General features: G+C 42.3%; 1 protein-coding gene across 1 annotated transcript in view; it reads right to left on the bottom strand.

Annotated features, from left to right (window-relative positions):
* Positions 1-502: 502 nt before the first annotated feature.
* Positions 503-19,748, bottom strand: part of cacna2d3a (calcium channel, voltage-dependent, alpha 2/delta subunit 3a) — a 114,059-nt gene continuing 94,813 nt past the window's right edge. The window contains 11 exon segments of the mRNA XM_034590443.1: positions 503-1,365; positions 1,498-1,580; positions 2,701-2,813; positions 6,830-6,944; positions 9,370-9,425; positions 10,588-10,640; positions 10,765-10,840; positions 13,759-13,829; positions 15,705-15,767; positions 15,857-15,901; positions 16,341-16,402. Coding sequence (XP_034446334.1) covers positions 1,273-1,365; positions 1,498-1,580; positions 2,701-2,813; positions 6,830-6,944; positions 9,370-9,425; positions 10,588-10,640; positions 10,765-10,840; positions 13,759-13,829; positions 15,705-15,767; positions 15,857-15,901; positions 16,341-16,402 — 830 coding nt within the window. The 3' untranslated portion in view covers positions 503-1,272.

Genomic DNA, 19,748 nt, shown 5'->3' with positions numbered 1-19,748 from the left:
AAGCGTTTTTTCCATGCATGGCACAGTAAGTAATTCTGCTCTTGCATGTATGTGCACATGGGTATGTTTGTCAGAAAATTGTAATTGTTTGCGTCTATTTCCTAAACAAATACAGATGTATGTTGTGGTTGGCCTTCGATTTCCAGTGTCATGGTCTTCATTGTGTGTCTTTGTGTGGGGGATGAGCCTCTGGGTTAGAGGCAGAGACATGAATGACAGAAGAACAAAATGCCAGATGCACACGCACACAAATGCATGCATGTGCGCGCACACACACACAGACGCACAAAGAAAGCCAGCCACATCTCATGTGGAGGCCGAAAAGCAGCCAAACATTCCCCTAACCGTTTAAGCAGATATACCGTATTAATCAGTCAACTCTGCCAACAACAATAGAACAATCTATAGGGAAGAGAGCTGAGCCTTCATAATAACTCTATTGTTCAAGTCAAGGTCTGTTTTGCAGAGGAGCCTCTCAAGAACCGGGCTTTTAACGACAGCATCGATTTTATACATCATTTTATTTCAAAAGTACACAAACAGGACCAATATCGTTCAATAAGGCAAAGCTCAAATATTAATAACCACTCACATCAGAGGACTCAAAATCTCATAGTCACAGTTTATGGGTACCACTTGCAAATCATAAATAAAACTCTTTTTCTTCATATTTATACCAGAACTTGGTTTTTTTTTTCTCAACATGAAAAAAGATCATTACAACCCCATTACAACCCCCAGCCACATATAGTCATCTTCAGTATTAGTATTTTTTTTTTCTTCTGAATCATTATTGTCCATGAAAAGTCAGAGTGGGCAGAGGAAAGGTGCGTCTGTCTTTCTCCGCATTGGTGTTACGTGGCTCTAATGCCCAGTTCCAAGCCCAGCTACAGAACCAAGCCCTTAGCTGCTACCTGAAAGGACTGAGCATATAGAGGTGAGTGTCAGTGGGTGTTACTGGGACACATGTGCAGTTTTAAGCTACTAAGTGCATTGTAAGCATTATTACTACGTTTCCCCCCCAGAAACCTCTCCGTGCAGCTAAAGCACAGTAATGATCACTATTCAGCAGGTTTCCACTATCAATCCTTTCAAATAAGCACCTTGTGGGGACGCGCCTCTGGGCTTTGTAGGTGGTGAGTTGAAATTGGGCACAATTTTATTAGGGGCAGCAGGAGTGCTCTTTTTCTGTGGCATCGATGCGATTCTTTTGTCTGCAGAGCCAAGCCGATCCAAGTCGAGTGCTGGATGGAGAGGCGTGGCCAGCTCTGGTCACCTGGGGAACAGGGCCAGCAGGACGCAGAGCAGCGTCGCCGCGAGAGACGGAGCGAGAGAACCAACGCCTCCGCACTCCATCGAGTTTTCCTGGAGACAGAAGGAAGCATTTTATGTACTGATATGGAATAGTTTAGTAAAAAAATAAAAAAGCAGAGTGAGCGAAGGATATATTGCAAAAATAGTACTGTGTGTGTGTGTGTGTGTGTGTGTTGCAAATACCTCAGGGTGAAAGGGGTGACAGGTATCTGGGCGCCTCCTGTCCTTTTGCATCTTCAATCTCTCGCACTTAAGAGATTCATTATGTGCAGCTGAAGTCAAGGTCAATAAGTCAATGACAGACAGTGTGTACCCTCTGCAGGGTGTTTTCCTGCCCGACTGTATTTCTTGTGCATAATGGAAAGGAATGCATTATACCATAGAAAGACGTAGGGCGATTTTTCACAGAGCATGACGTGCAAAAAGAACTGGCTCTGAGCAATGTTTGATGATTTTGTGTTTTTTTTTTGCATGACAACAGAAGATCTCAACAACAAAACAATCAGTGGTTGACATATACAATATATGTACAGAGAATCTACAGTGAAATAAACCTGGGGTAGGGTGCTGTATTGGATTCAGATTCATCCATCCGTCCATCCGTCAGCAGTAAACTAAGTTAGGTATTCCAGAAGTCCCTCTCGCCAACAACCTCTTCCAGCTCTTCCTGGGGGATCCCGAGGCCTTCCCAGGCCAGATGGGATACATAATCGCTCCTGTTTCAGATGTTGTCCCACACACTGTCCCAATCTCTTTCACTCGCAGAAGAGGCACGGGGCAAATAAACTTCCCCGAAGCTTCCCCACAAAATAAATGCCCTTCATTATTCCCATCAAATTACATCCATGGACATATGCTGGCTATAACGTTTCTGCGCTGGAAGAAAAGAAATGGCTCCAATAATAATAAAAACACAAGGTAATAAAGATGATGAGGTAATGGCGCTATTTTTCTCGGTGGGGAGAAACAGTCAATCTGGGAAATTTGCAACAGGTTGGCTGTATGACCCATTTACGATCACATTCAAAAACCATCCATCCATTCAATTATTTATTTATTAGTATGTTCATTCATTCTTAATAATGAACATACTACTCTCCACCCAAGACGTGCAACCCAGCACGTCTTGTGTGGAGAGGTGACTCTGAATCTTCACAGCAAAGTGACACATCCCCTCCCTTATATTATAGTATCACAGTATTTAATGCGTTTGATGACAGTATAACTCATTCTCCAGTCCCAGTTGTTTCTTTGATCCAAATCATGCAACGGTCATTTTATTTCATTCAGGAGAAATGAATCAAAGAAACTTTTCTAACTGTTGTCCTGCAATAACCCCCCCCCCCCCACCGCCCAGTTCTCCAGTCTTTGGCCAGCGAAGGATATACATGATTTCGATGGGGTCCATGGTGATTGGCTCGAACATGCTGCAGTCGCACTTGCTGTCCACCACCACCATGAAGAGATTACTGCTGGGGATCTGCTGGATCACAAAGGACCTGCCAATCACAGCACAGACAGCCAGAAACAGGGAGATGAGTAAGGGGGGAGGGGAGGGGAGAGGAGAGGGAGCAAGGGAGGTCAGAGTTGGATTGGCAAGTAGACAAGGCGCATTGGTTATGATGTAAATTTCCATGTGTGTCGGAGGATTTGTGTTACGAGTGTTCACATGCTCCCCTGGTAGAGGGGAGACGAAGTGAGGAGACCGGACTGGATGGATGTCAAGAAGATGACTCGTCTCACCGCCAGCTGTCAATAAACAGACAGAGACGTAGACGCACTCACAACAAGAGACACACAGATAAAGTATTCCCGCATATTTCTCTAACTCACTCCATCCGCTCTTCTTCCTCATCCTCTTCCCGTCTTTTGTCTTTGTTATATTCCGTCCAAGGCGAGCACCAATGAAGTGTTGCTGAATATAAAACACTCCAAAGGCAGACAAATGGGAACCACACTTCTGTGCTCATAGCTTCCCATGGCTGCGTTTTACTGGACTGAAAGATCAGGCCTCGCCTCAGCCTCCTGGCCGATGATTTACGACCGCGGATAAGCTTTATGAAGAGGAGAGGTCATAAAGATGATCTCTTCTTTCTGTCACCCTTTCTTTCTTTATCTCTCGCTTCTCTCCCCTCCCTCTCTTCTGCCACAGCTGGGTGATTTATCAAGTTCTCTGCGAGGCGTTTATCAGACACGTATGAGAACATGCACGTGTGACGGAGCGAACACACACGGATGTAAAAATAGATGTGCATGCGCTGTCTTGACTCGTGTCAAGGAGGACAGGAACCAAGACAAAGAGGGAGAGACCTGACGGATCAAAAACAAACCTAATATCTACGGGAATATCTCCATCCTCTCTAATTTAATACCATGACCAATTTCATCTGACCACAAATGGCCTCCAATCCCTGAGTAGCACCAATCCACCGCACCGTAATGCAGTTATCCCACCGTGACCGACCAAACCCAACCAAACCAGCCCAGCAAATGGGCCAAGCCAGTTCCAATCAGGGTGAATAAGGATCTGCTGATGTTTAATAATCCTTGCTCACCCCTGCACAGTGCCGGGTCCGCCCAACTCAGCCCGCTGATAGAAAGCAGAGCAAGTGATCTCGGAGAAAAGACTTAAACATATCCTGACAGCCCAGCTGCTGGCCTTGAACATACTCGGTGCTGGGAAAGGGAGCGCTACACCCTATATGAATGCACACACACATACATGAACGTGTACAATACACTGTGCACAGATTCAGAGAGACAGACATCCGTGCATGCTCTCTTGCACAAACACTGACGGTACAGACAGATGAATGTGTTCTAGACATGGTCTCCTAACGCCGTTTCTTCCAGGGATTTTGGTCAAGAGAGAAACAGAACAGAGACATGAAGACAGAGTGGCAGAGAGGACGAGAACCATCTGAGCGACATAAAGACTGACGGCAAGAAAGATGAATCAGTAAAAGAGGAAGAAATCAAGAGTTAGATTGATGTCAAAGCTGATGTACTGTAATAAAAGATAAAGAGACACAATGGCATGATGACAGATCGTGCCACACATCACACAATCTGTCACTGATCTGATAAAAACTAGAACAGATTATCATCAGATTTTTGGTCTGGGAGGAAGAGGTTTAAACTTTCCAGTGTTATCTTCACTGATCCTCATTTTAGTGTTTAGAGCTACAACGAGATTAGTTTAATCACAGTAAATTTACTAAACAGTCAGTTTTTTTTTTTGGCACATTTTCTGGGCTCAGTTTTGGCTTAATGAAATATTTTCTGTGTGTGTGTGTGTTCTGCGGATAATGTTCACATTTTTTCCAGTGATTTAGTCACTGGATAACTGAACCATAACTGTATGGTTTTTAGAAATATCTGTCATCACCGTTGGGAAATGTGACCAGTAATTACTGTGAGTAATTTAACAATTATTAATTCAGTGAGCTGAAATTGCTCCAATAAAATCTCAATAAACACACTGGCGGGTTTTCAAAGTAATGCCGTCATTTTATTTCCATTTCTCGCTATTACTTCTGGGGAAAATGGGCACCATGATGTAGAATTTAATTTATGTATTCAAGGGGATCTATAGATATAATTGTCCTTTATATTTCTATCTTCCAGTAGCTCTGGATGCAAATGCAGCTATGAATATGTGGCTGAGAAAGATGAGTCATGAGAAAAATCATGTTACATGAAGCCAAAGATTTCAAAAGGGGACAATTTGAAAGGATTATTTAAATAAATAACAAATACGGGGACTTAATTTACCACAAAAATGAGAATTTAATTCAACATTTTAAACTTGGAGACGATTAAAACATCAAGATCTTATAATCGCTAGTTGCAAAGTTTGCTTCATCATTTCTGTTACTGTCAGATACCGTCTGATCTGAGAAGCTCTTCTCTTCTGCAACTGTAGCGTTGGCATCGATTTAAAACGCTGTGTTGAAGAAAGAAAACATGCCTCATAGTATGTTCAGACATAATAAACACAATTATCTCAGCAATGGTACAATTATTATTGTTGCCATGGAAAAAGGAGACTGGTTCTTATTTCTAACAGATGAAACCACGTCTGCATGTGCGACTGTAGACTTAGAGCTGGTTGCAAATCGAAACAGTCGACGGTCGGACAGTCGGGTGAAACGAGAAGGAGCCTGTGGGGGGGGCAGGATATATGGCCGCGAGTATTGTCGCTAATAGTCCCCTTGAAGACCTTCTCTGGTTGGAGACATGACAAACTCTTTGTCCCTAATCTCACGTTACAGTCTGGAGAGGCTGGCTCCATACAGACGCTTGAACTATTATATCATTCACATGATTTTTATGTTTTTTTTTTTGCTCTATCGCTGTTTCAGCCATCAGGGAAGTCATGGACAAATACAAATACCCACATCACACAGACACACACACACACGCACACACACAGTCAAACAGTGCAGTAAAGAGAGGTTTAACAGGCGAGCTCTTAGGGTATATTTCCTAGAACATAAAGTACACACATGTGTCCCAATGAAAATATGAGAGAAAGGCCTCAGTCAGCCTGTAACGTGAAACAGATGTTTATCACCAATATCCTCTATTACTAATATGAGCTATAAAGTTCCAAATAACCAAAATAAAAAACTCCATTTTACTTTGTCAAATTCATTGTGCTTTAAAAAAGATTTATTTGAGGGCGACACGTTGCCCAGAGCTCACGGCTCTGCCCACTAATCCCTGTTCTGGTTTCATCATTGGTGATGCAGCCTTTATTTTTTGTTTTTTTTAAAAACATGCTTATGTCATGTGTCTATGTGTGTGTCTGTGTTTGTCTGTGTGTGTGCATATGTGTGTTTGGGGTCTGACTGCATCCCCAAACCTCATTTTGCTCCTGGCACCCAGGGCAGTGGTTACCCTGCTGACCTTGTGGGGCTGTACCGGCTGCAGACACACAATGAAAACACATGCAAGCGCACGCACACACACATGCACACACACACACACACACACTCACATACACACATAGACTTCCCTGGCAGTTCCACAGCTGGGAGCAATGATGGGCCCATTGGAGGGATCCAGAGAACACCCCACAATTGCCTGACAGAAAAGCCCAAATTGTTAATGGGGACCACACTCATTTTCCCATTTTTAAAGGAAGCATTTTTTTTCCCACCTCTCTCCCTCATCTCTAAATGCCGTGTATTTCAAACTGCCAGAGGAGAGAGTGAATGGCCGTGAGCGGCGGCGTGTTTATTTGTGATGGATTGCCGGGATAAAAGTGTTTTCAATGGACAACAAATGATTTAAACGTGTTCCTCGTTATCAGGGATTATGGAGATAAAAAAATATTTCACCAACACAAGAGTTAACGGGATAATTCATTTTCCTTGTTTGCTTGTCTTATGGAGCGGGCCGGCTTACGTCCAACAAGTTTCATGTTGCAATAGACAGACATTTTGGTCATTGTTGATGTGACTTATTGTTGTTTATTTATGTTCACTGGGTCTGTTTGAGTGCGTCATACTTGATGCAGCCGTCACAATCGATGTTGCCTGTGTTCTCTTTGATGGTTCTCTCAGAGGCGAAGGCCGGGTACTCGGTGTCACATGGTACCTGCGTGGTCCGACCTATCCTCTGAGCTGAGGGCAGGAAGGACGGACGGAAGGGAGGGAGGAGAGAAAGAAAGAAAGAAAGAAAGAAAGAAAGAACGAAAAAGATGAGAAGAGAGAAAGAAGGAAAAAGAACATGAGTCAGAGTCGGTGAGTAAGTCATGGAACAACCATCTCAAAGTCAAATATATATTTAAAATAGTTATGCAAATATATTGCAAGCTAACAGTTAAACAGACCACATCCTTACAAACATACACGTTTGAAAGAAAGCAGCATTTCTGGAGCGGAGCTGTCTCCTGTCCTGCCCCAGACGTTTCCAGTGTGAATCTAGGCCAACCATTAATGCCACATTGCTTGAACTCTCCTGCCACCTAGAGGTTTGAAACAATACTGCAGGGAGAAATGGACTAAGGAGGCACAAACCTTACATTTTTATGTTTGGGATGTAAATTTTTTAAAGCAGCCTTATTAAAACAGGGGCTAATAGGCCTTATTTGCATAATGCAGTTTAAAATTTGAATCCATATGGTTTTATTTTGTAAACTCAGTTTGTATCACAGAGATCAACACGTATTTTGTTTTTTACAACACACAGATTTCTAAAGATGGTGGATCACGAGTGTAATTTGAATGGAGTGGTTTAATTACAGGGTGTCAGTAGCGCGGCAGCATGAAAAAATGTGTGTGTGTGTGTGTGTGTGTGTGTGTGTGCAGTTGTGTATTAAGTATACATGTGAGGAACGCAGCCTACATGTATAAACGTCTGGGATTAGTTCGGCTCGAGGGGCTGTGTAGATTGGGTTACGGGCTGCTAAGTTGGGGTGTTTCAGCTGTGTGTCACCGGCCTGTGTCTCTATTGTAAAGAGATATAGAAAGTGCTGCTAAGACCTGGGGCCAGCCAGCTGTGAAATTGTCTTGACTGCTTGGCGAGCGGCGATGCCCAGCTTCACTTCACTCAGGATAAGAGTGTGCAGGGAAAGCATTTTATACACTGTTGTGTTGTGGTTCTCGCGTCCCCCGCCTCCCCCGCCTCCCCCTTCCTCTCTCTCTCTCTCTCTCTCTCTCTCTCTCTCTCTCTCTCTCTCTCTCTCTCACACACACACACATTCAAATATGAAATATTTTCATATTAGTTTTGGCTGGAGTTAATTCTACAATGTGACGACGCTTAGTGAAACAGTATTCAACACTCCATAAAACATAAGGCATCAAAATAGAGCTTGGCAGCAATCATATGGGAATATGTGTGTCCGTGTCTTTTCATGGGAGAGAAAAAGTGAGACGGGGAAAGAAAAGAAAGACATAAAACAGAGAAGGAGGGAAAGAGAGAGTGACTGAGTGAGAAGAAGAGTGAGGGAGAAGCCTTTTTTCTCCTGTTACAAAGCGGATATTGCTTTCCACCGCTACCAATATGACACACATCCTCACAGATCATAAAACCATTAAGTATAGCCCCTCTGGACACACAAACAAATACAAATCTGTGTGAAGACAGACATGCACCCACACACACACGGAAACACACACACACAAACTCGCTCTTGCTCTCACACTGAGGTCACTCGAGGTAATCTCGTGTTCTGCCATTTATACTTTTCGGTTTTGGATTCTGCCTCTTTATTCTGTTTTTCCAGTGGTCACACTGACTCAGACCGAGAGGAAATGGAGGGGAGATGGTGAACATGGAGACAGAAGGTCAGTGCTGGGGACGCTGGGTGTTTTTTGTTTTTTTCTGTGCGCAGGAGAAAGTTTTCCATGTGAACTCAAACCAAACTATGAAAAAAAAAAATGAAATAAAAAATAGGCCTTGAAAGGGTTTATGTTTGATGTTTCAAGTTTACAATGATTATGCAAGTTAAAGCGTTAGAGATCTATGAGATTCAGAGGGATACTCTGTCTGTGCTGTGTCCAAATACAATATCTGCAAGATAACTTTGTTTCATAAAGGATAATATTGGCCATTTCTAGAAAAGGGGAAAAAAATGTTTTGGCTCTTTCAAAGAAAATCAAATGATATTTAACTTTTCCTTCGCCTTTTATTTTACTTTTTCATTTTTGTTTCTGACAATCAAATCCAAGACCAAAAAATTACTAACATCCATGTGAAAGTATAAATTAAGTATTAAGTATAAAAAATGCAATTAAACTAAGTGTGGTAACAACACAAGACTACAAATGTATTTTCATTTATACTTACTGGATCTATCAGTGATTAATAACAGAGAAACATTTTTGTAATTTATGTATCTTATATTTTAACTGAGTTTATTATCAACTACCATATACTTTCAAATTAAAATATATTATGAGTTGTGTACATTCACCTATGTGTGTGTGTGTGTGTGTGTGTGTGTGTGTGTGTGTGTGTGTGTGTGTGTGTGTGTGTGTGTGTGTGTGTGTGTGTGTTTGATAGAGACAGACAGAGAGAGAGTATATGATAGTGTGTTTTTACCTTTAACTGTGATGTCAGAATACCACCAGCTGTACAAGTTGAACTCGAGCAGGAATCTAAATATGGAGACACATCGACCATAACAATCCACTCCAACACATGCTTATATAATACACTCTGTAGCACTCTCTCCTGCAGCCATTTTTTAACCAGTATGTTTAAAGTTTCAGAGGAGAAAAATTTATTCTCTTACAAACGTTAAATAATGAAAACAACCATTGCACAAACATGAATCTTTCTAATTGCCAGTTATCATAGTCGGATATTAATCATGTTTATAAGCTTATTGGATGCCTCTAAAACTTTGAATCGAATCAATCATATTTTTTTAATGTGTGTAAATTATCCAGTGAGAACTCTTGTTTATTGGCTTGCCTGCCACATCGTGCAGGTTAGTGCTCGATCCAACTCTTGTAAATCAGACTTGTAAAAATATCAGTGTTGTGTAACTTGTCAGATCATGACAGTTTATATAATTAATGGGTTTGTGTATAAATATGATGGTACTTTCCCGGTTTATAAAGTAATTGAATAAACACTCAATATATGAAGTTGGACTTGACATCAGCTTTAATGGCAAAATATGTGTAAAATAATTGTAAAGATGGCAGTAGAGGGGATTTCCTTATTACAGATGTCTTAATGCATTATGTATATAGACACAAATTATAGAATGATAATAATTTAAAAATAATAATTAAACTTTTATATATTTTATACAAAGTAGATATTTTTGTCAATCATATTTACATCAATATTTAATATTTAATTGGAGAAAGCACAATTGAAGAATTAGTGGGAAATGAGGGACATGAAAAACATTTTATAAGACTTTATATAAACTTTTTCTAGGACAAAAAAAACGTCTGTGACAGACTGTAAAATCGCAACTGACAACTCAATCCTCCCATGATGCACTGTTGCGACAACAGACCACCCAGAACACTGCACAACGTGGCATCACAGGAAAAGCCCTGGCTACAGGAAACATCAGGTAGCCATTACTGCTCCTGATCACCGATGATCACGTTGACGTACATGTGAAGGCACTCGTAAACAAACATACAGAAAACATATATATATATATATACTCACAAACACACGCTTAACCTCAGACAGGAGAGGCCACCGTGCGGCTCTCAGGAAAACACATGTACGCAGCATGTGCATGCCATTAGCAACAGACACAAGACACTCTCGCACACACAGAAGTCTTACATGACAAGCTCGGTCAGGATCCACTTCACGGCTGAGAAGAAAGCAAAGTAAGGCTGCGAGGGGAGCAAAAAAGAGAGAGAGAAAATATTGATCCTTGACGCTAAATACACAGAGTATGTTGTCCCCACTTTGCGTTACAGGGTGCAAACAAGAAGTGTTAAAATATGTGGTACTCACATCCAGCAGTGTGTGTCCACTGCCGCTGCTCTCTGAAAAAACCCAACAAAGAGCCTGGTAGTCGTACAGAGTGACCCTGGGTGGATAAATATAGACAAGAGAGGACAAAGAGCGAGACAGACACAGAGTTAAAGTGAAGAAGATGGAGGCAGGATATTTTTAGAGTTTGACGTTTCATAATAAGGCTTTTGTCAGGTCAATAAAGCGCGGATAAGTTAAGTCTTGGTTCATACATTCCCTCTGCTATTAAATGCCTGCAGGGCCGTTTGGACTGCTGTGTGGGAGCAGGAAGGGAAGATCCCACCTCTGCTATAAGTGCTGCTTTACCTACGGATAATATATTGGATGGATGTGGCAAGAATGGGAAAAGGAAAGCAACGAAAATCCGAGGGCTTCCCGCGAGGTCCCTCAAAGTGATGTAGGGAGGTGGGTGTGTGTGTGTGTGTAGATGATTTGGGGATATTGGGGGGGATATCAGGGGATTTAAGGGGCTTAGTAGACCCTGAGGGTGTGAGGTCTGGGTCTGCCTGCATGGGTGAGGTTATTGAGGGGGTTCGTAACACACAAATACACAAGTACACACACACACACACACACACACACACACACACACACACACACACACACACACACACACACACACACACACACACACACACACACACACGCACACACACAGGACATTCATTCTCATAGCCTGCAGACAGCTCCCTATATACTTGACGATACTTTGAGTGCGAACGTGTGTGCGAGCACGTGTGTGATGTCTGAGTGGGCCCAGTCTATCCGCAGCCCTGGGCGATGTTCAAACCTCAGTCACAGCGCTGGTGACACGTAGCTCCAACACACCGCCAGGAACCAATTAGTGCTAAGCCCGGCCACATAATGGTGTTAGCAGCAGACCCAGACCGATGTCATATCTGTGTATATGAGTGTGTCTTTTTGCCTGGGTGGAAAACATAGATTCCCTCTCTCTCTCTACGGCGTGTTCTAAAAGATTGATAAGTTAACTGACAATACAGCGGTTTGCCAACATTTGTTTTCGTCCTCCGTCTTGACGCTGGCAGTTGAGTTCAAGCCGCCGGGCTCGCGCCAACTGTAAGTGGCACACTTTAAAATGTCTTCTATGTTTTTTTAATCACGAGAAAAACTGTGCTTCAACTCGGCACGTTAATTCTCCACAGATGGCACCGAGTTAAGACAGATCGTATCGGATTCATTAGTGTTAAGATCTATAAGCTCTATTACTCATCATGCTAATACTCCACTGACACGAGTTATATTAAACATTCATCATACGTCGCACTCAATTTTAAATAATCCCTCATCATCTGACATTAAAGATCCAGTCGAGAAAGCTCTCTTAGGCCTCTTTGTCTTTATGAGTGGGACCGTAAACCATCTGCTGTCAGCTTTTCAGTTTCATCCCCATGATAAACAGGCGTGGTTGTCTACATGTGCGATGATTTGTCACTGGTGATTTTTATACACTAAGACAGCATGGCAACTAGAATTACTGCCTCGTGGTTGTACGCCTCCGCCAGCCAGTCAAGTGGCAGCTTACGTCCGTGTCTGTCCAGACTCTAGTGAGGACTTTAAGGGAATTTAATAAAAGCTATGAAGGCTATGTTGTCATAATTAGCCTTGACCAGAAACATTGACCTTGACCTTTGACCACTAAGAGATAATCTTTGTGCCTAAGGTAATGATATTCTCTGCAGGCAGTCCTGAGATACTGTTTGGAAAGGACCATCCATACAACCTATAAACATGTTAGATGGAATTTTAGAGTTTATTTTGTCGTAATTAGAATGTGAAGTATAGAGTTTAGCCAGAAACATGTTTTATGAGGTGATAATGACATTTGATCAAAATCTATAGCTCATCTTTGTGTTTTCAGGCATGAACTCCAGAAATTGTCCAGAGAATTGGGTCCAGACTTTCTACAGAGTTTAACTTTCACATATGAAGAAGGCAGCAGGAGATTGTGCGGGTCAGATGCGTTCGAAACAACAGGAGAATGTGAAAACATTTACAAGAGGGGTGGCATCTATAGAGAATGCAGGAGGCAGGACATGACTTATCAATTCAGCCGAGGAAAGCACTTATTTTTATTTACATCACATCGACACTGGCCACGGCCCTTATCACCAGCACCTCTTGAATCTTGTTGTCTTGATACTACACTCACAGTGAACTTGACCTTTGACCACCAAACTCATCCTGAAACATTTTTCAAGGCTTTACTGAGATATTGCGTTTATGACAATCTAAGGATCAGAAGGACAACCCCCGGAAAAGAATGCCTCAGGCGCTGAAAAACACAGAGCTGAACGCTGGGTAAGGTCCTGCTGGAGTGTTGGAAATGTGGTTATAAGCTTCTGTGCAATCTGAATTTACACTTAACTGTGCAACTGGGCTACGGTTCAGCAAATGTTAGAACGCAGCAGTGTGACTCCACATTCAAAGTACAGAATGTGACTGCAAGTGTCGGCCTCTCTGTGTTTCTGCTCTGTAATTCTGAAAAAGGTAACCTCCTCCCGGCTTAAATTTCCAAATTAATTGCAGAATGTCACAACCCACTGCTCCTGGCGTTTTCCAGGAGACACCGATCTAAAACAAGCTGTACATGTGTGAATGCGTCTACATGTGTGTGTCCGTGTGTGTGTGTGTGTGTGTGTGTGTGTGTGTGTGTGTGTGTGTGACTTCAAGTTTCTCCTAATTCCATCATTTCAGGAAAAGATTTGCTGTAATCCCCTAACGGAGAAATCTGCTGAGCGAGGGGTCAGAGTTCAGCGCTGAATAGCTCAACACGATTGGCCACGTTAAGAGCTGTCAGCACCAGGGGAGACGTGCTCTCATTCTGCAGCCTGCCTGACATTATGCACATACATTTAAACACACACACACATACATGTGTTGGCACATATATGGACACATTCATACACACACACACACACACACACACACACACACACAGTTTGAAGTCCTTACCTCTTAAAAGAGCCCATCTGCAGAAGCTTACTCATTACAGCTCCCTCTGCTTCTCCAAAAAACTTCCCCGTCTGAAAAGAAAGACAAAGAGATTTTCTCTAATAAAACAATTCATGACAAAATGAAACTAACTTTAAAAATACAAGTTTAAAAATCGACACATGCACAAGTTCATCCTCAAGAGAAACTTCAATTCAGAGACTTTCTGGGAACTGAACTAACAATAAATTCTTTCACACAAAGCCTGCCTTCAGGATCTCAAATCCCACATGTTCCAATTACACACAAATAACCTGTTGACATTATTCTGCAGAGGTTTATCGTCTCGTCTCATTTAATGGAGATAATTTATTTGCTCACTTCCACAGAAGATTCTGAGATGTCTTCGTAAACTACATCCGCTGGGGCTCTCCGATACAGTTCCTGTGCTCCTCAGTAAAGCTACAACTAACAACGGAGAAGGTTTTTTTTTTTCCGTAACTCTATTAAATATTTAATATATGAAATGTCAGAAAAGAAAACTAAATATCCCAATCTCAATTTCCTGAAGCCAAAGGTGGAACTCTCAAATACCTAGTCTGATCAGAAGTCTAACAACCACAGATATTTAAATTAAAATGATTTAAAAAAAAATATAAAGATTTCATAAATGAGAAGGTGAGAAGTCAAGATCTATTTTGTGGCTTGATTAATTAATTGAAATTTAAACAACTATTAGAATGGCACGCTAAAGTGCATATTTCCACGAAGGCCCATAACTCCCCTTATGAAACCTGCTGCTGTTTCTGTTCAATCCTGCTGACTAACAAACAAACAAAGGCCAATGAAAACATATCCTCCTCTGCTGAGGTGTGTCTCTGTACTATTGACTGTGTTCCCCTACAATTCCTGAGCATCGTAGTGTTTTATGAGGGCTCAGCTCCGGCCTGTGCACACTACCCAAAGCCAGGTGATCCCATGCACCAGATCAAAAACAATAAACTATTTGTATTTTCATCCATAAACCATATCAGACATAGGGCACAAAGGATGAACTACATCCTCCATCCCTCCTCATCCTCTTTCCTTGACATCTGGGAGGCAAACGATCCGACCTCAGCTGCTCCTTGCCCGTGTAACCACCTCACACAAACAACACAAAATGGCCGGATATGACCCAGCCTGGTATAGATCCTCCGCTTTATCCACTCAGACCTACTCAAGACCCTTCACACATTCTAAAAACAACATTTTGACAGACCACGGTCGTGTCCTCTTGTTAGTCGATGACAGTTCCACTCTATAACGAACATTGAGAGGAAACAACCTGACAAGAGAAAAGCCTAAATGCACCTTCTAATTAAGAACGAATAAAGGATGGGAGCCGGCAAGTGAGAGACACGAGAAAAGAACATGCAGGGGAAGGGAAGGGCAGCGACGGCCAGCGGACTGGCTCCTGGATGAGCCAAAACCAGAGTGACAGCATGTCTGGTGACAGCTGAGCAGAGAGTACACGCTGGGGCAGCACCATGTCTCCTTGAGAGCAGCCGAAAACAACAACATTGTGCATCTCATGCAAAAACAAAAAAAATCATTAGAAACGTATCGAGGAGATAAACATGCACCACGGATTATAATGTAAGGTCAGCTCTGGATTTGCACAAGTTATTTATACCTTGAATAAAAATGCAAAAGCATGACGCACATTCTGTCCAAACTTACCACTCATACATAATTAACCCAGAGTGAATATGAATTGTAGACCTCAAACTCACAATTCACTAATAATCTGGCCTATATGCACAGATTCAGTTTTCAGATCGTCTTGATTTGAAATAACATCGGAATTTCGGTGTTTTTTGAGCATGCAGGGGAAACACAAATAAGTTCCATCAACACCCACTTTTAAAACAATATCAATAAACACTATATTTTATTGATTTTGCCTGTGCGGGCACACGTCTCACCAGAGTATAGTCCTCGGCCACCAGGACGAAGCCATTGTTGTCGATGAGGTAGCAGTTGATATTCTGTTAAGTAGAAAGTGTAAAAGCAGTTGTGAGAAGCAAAAGTGACAGAATCAACGGAGGGTTGTCTGAGGAAAGGAAGGACGACTGACCTCATCATCACAGCTGATGGAGCATTTCCCATCCAAAGCTGCACACTATAAGAAAAGAATATGTATCTGCACATATCTGAACGTCACACCAAATACTTTGTTCTGTCAGCGGAAAACTTTGAATGTATTCCAATCATAAAAAAAGAGAAGAATAAAACAAACCGATGACCTTCCGTCTTAAAAGTTCTCCCGAGTTCATGAGTCGTTAAATATTCTTAACATGTGGGGACTTTAACAAAGGCTGCTCTATGAAAATGTGTCCTACATATTCATAACCAGGCAGCCAGGGTTAAGAACAACATGGTTAGTGTTTTCTCTTTTGACTTTACTCGCCTTTATGTTTAATTTGTATGTATTTTTGTGCTACTCTGGGCAGCCAGGGTCAATTGGCTCAGACGACATGAGTTATTTTAGTTTTACAAGTGTGTTTGTATTATATGTGTGAATGTGCAAACATGCAGGGTGTGTGTTTATGCATATGTACCTGTCTGCTGGCTGTCCAGAACTTCCTCTGAAAGAACTCCAGTTTCATCTGGATACCCACAGCTGAAAGAGAGACGACACAGTCACCGAGGTGTATCAACGGGGCGTGTGTGTGTGTAAGGGTGTGTGTGTGTGTGTGTGTGTGTGTGTGTGTGTGTGTGTGTGTGTGTGTGTGTGTGTGTGTGTGTGTGTGTGTGTGTGTGTGTGTATGTGTGGGTGTGTGTGTGTGCTTCTCAGCCCGTTGAGGTGCAACAGCACAATGATCTTTATCCGAGGTCATTTCATTAACCCCCCAAACTGAGGGAAAAGCAATTACACCCTGCATCATACATGCATCAGCTTATTTTGCTGGGAGGCGTGTGTGTGTGTGTGTGTGTTCTGTAGTACAATCTGCGCACATCTGCCGCTAACCACACTCAAAATGCAGTTTCACACGATTCTAAACCAGACCTCTCTCTCTCTTTGCCCACATGAAATCCATCCAATTCCTCAGTCTGCCTCCCTGTAGTTATCCCAACAGACATTTCCGCAGTCGGTACACAGAGCTGCTCTTACTTCCATAAGCCTCATCACAGCAGGTCCCTCAACGCATAGATCTGACCAGAATTCCTTGCGTTGGGAAAAAAACTGACGCTGACATTAAATATGTCAACTTTTTCAGAGTTGGCGCAGGGAAGTTTGACACATTCACCACAGGCTTTAACTTCCCTCCTCTCCTCTGCGTCCTCCGCTCCCACTACCCCCTGCTACTAAGACTCAGAGGACCCTAGCTTCTCTCTCAGTGGGGGTTTGCAATGCTTTGGGGGGGGGGGGGGGGGGGGGGGGGGTTGGTAAGTATTTCCAGGAGCAAGATTTAGAGCTTGATCCAAGAGCGCAGCAGCCACAGGTAGTAAACTAAATGCAAACAAATGCAGCATTTGAATGGATTTCACAGCCAGAACAAACTCCAGTTTTAAATATGCATGTGTATCGATTGGCCTTTTATTGGATAAAATATACACCAGTCAGCCACAACATTAACATATACAACAATAAGCAAATAATATAAAATAGAGTTCCAACTAAAATGATCGCAGTGCTGTTGTGTGCCTCCACCAACCAGTGCAGATTCCATCTTCATATTTTTACACAGTTTTTCCGGATTCATACTAGGTCATTGTGAACTTTGACCACTGAAACATAATCAGTTCATCTTTGAGTCAAAGTGAAAACTGAGGCAGTCGTGAGAAATCACATCCAAGAGGCCAATAACGTGTTTTTGGAGGTCACAGTGACCTTTAAGCTTTGACCACCAAATTCTTATCAGGTCATCCATGAGTCCAAGTGAATTGTTCAAGATTCCCTACGGGCAGTCCTGATATATCACATTCACAGGGACGTGAGGTCACTGTGACCTTGACGTTTGACCTCCAAGCACCAAAATCCAATAGTACATTTGTACCAAATTTGAAGAAATTCCCTCAAGCTGATCTCAAGGTATCACGTTCAAAAAAATCTAAACATACTTTGAGAGGCAAAACGTGACCTTTGGCCATTGGCGACCAAAATTAAAACAGTTCATCCATGAGTCCAAGTGAATGTTTGTGCCCAATGTGAAAAGATTCCTTCAGTGCGCTCCAGAAATATCGCAGTTACAAGGCAACAAATTTAGTTTGTGATGCCACCGAGACCTTGACCTGCTGAATGTGAAGAAAGGGTTAAATTGCTAAAGGCATTCTTGTGATATCCTGTTCACGGAAATGGGACAGACGGACAAACCAAAAACATCCAGCAACTTGCTTTTGACCGGCATGGAGGCGGTATCAGTAAAGTGGTATCAAGCCACTGGAGTCGGTGTTGTATATGACATATATGATGCATCTGAGATTTATTCTAAGAGAGACACATATGCAATTGATATGCAACTGAGCAAAAGCTATTTTTATATATTTCTCAAATGTTTTATTGAAAATGTAAAGTGGTGTTTCAGAAGTCTCACATTTGGAGAAACAAAGTACCACAGGAATGACAGTGAGCGATACAATGAAGTGAGTGGACGTTCAGGTGGGATCGGAATAATAAATCAAAAGTCTCACTTAGAGCTGTATGTTGCACACGTGAAGGGAACACGATCGGTATCGGTGAGGAATCTTCCACTGGTTTGCACTTCTTTTAGAGTGATTGCATGTTTGCGTGATTGTTTAAACGCAGAGGGGTGCTGCTGTGGCCTGTTTTAGTCCTTGCCCAGAGAAACAGGTGCAGATTATCCCATCATAAGCTTTGCCAGATCCTTTCAGCAGCCCACAATTTCTACACCCACATGGAAAACCCAGGAGGAGAGTCTAATTTAAGATGCTGGGCAACGGCAATGGAAACACACATGGTATAAAAGCAGAGTGAACCTTGATCGTGACGCCAATAAAAGATAAAGGGTCATGCACCCGAAAAAAAAAAAGAAAAAAAGAAAGAGAGCTGCAGAAGGAAAATAAGCTCATTTGGAAGTCGAAATACTCAATTGATATCAAATGCTAAAAAATGCACAGCAGCTCAGGAAGGAAAATAACTCCTGGAAACATACATCAAATATGAGCAGTGCATGGGTTTGCTCTATAAAAAGGTATTGGAGGTTAGACGTCGGCTCAGAACAAAGACAAAAGCCCAAATCTGTCTCACTAATGCCTGGGAATTTTCTGTATTACTGGGGAACATTTAATTTCCCTAGGTATGGTTTATGAACTTGGGGGTATTTACGCCCTGAGCTGGTTTTATGAGTCCAAAGATGAAGAGACATCAAATCCACTCCAAATCCCCCCCCCCCCATCACCCGTCTCCTATCTGTGCAATCCCAGGCAGGGAAAGATGACAAGTACTTTAAAGCCTGCAGATATTTGGGATTCTGCTAAGGATTGCATTAACGTATACATCCATTAGCACAAGGGAGCATCTGAGTTTGTTTATGCACGTGCCTGTGTGCTGTGCAGGGGCAGTGAGCATCCAGCGCTGTGTGAGAGATGTGGTGATTCGCAGATTTGGTGTTTCCACGGCAGCTACACGGCGCAGGGGCGGATCATGTCAAGATGCTGAGGAACAGTCAGAGGATGAGTGGAACAGGAGGCTGCTGTCAAGGATGCCAGCCGTCTGCAAGACTTAGGCTCCTCTGACCTTTTCTTCCAGTGTGTTCTTCTTCATAATATAATCAAATTTGTTTTATCTGGGAGAAAATCTAGAAAATAAAAAAAATATCGAGTAGTTCATCATTTTACGGTTGAAATTAAAACATTTTTTTTATCTGTATTGTCTAAATCTCTAAATTAGCAATAGAAACAATCGTGTCCAAATCAGGCGAAACCATCTTTGTACTTGTGCCCCTTAAGGCTTTGCTGCCACATGCGTCACGGGAGATACACATGAGTCACATGGTAGTGATAGC

This window comes from Hippoglossus hippoglossus, chromosome 7, assembly GCF_009819705.1.
Source record: "Hippoglossus hippoglossus isolate fHipHip1 chromosome 7, fHipHip1.pri, whole genome shotgun sequence".
Classification (NCBI taxonomy): Eukaryota; Metazoa; Chordata; class Actinopteri; order Pleuronectiformes; family Pleuronectidae; genus Hippoglossus; species Hippoglossus hippoglossus.
This window is presented reverse-complemented; position numbering and strand designations above follow the sequence as displayed.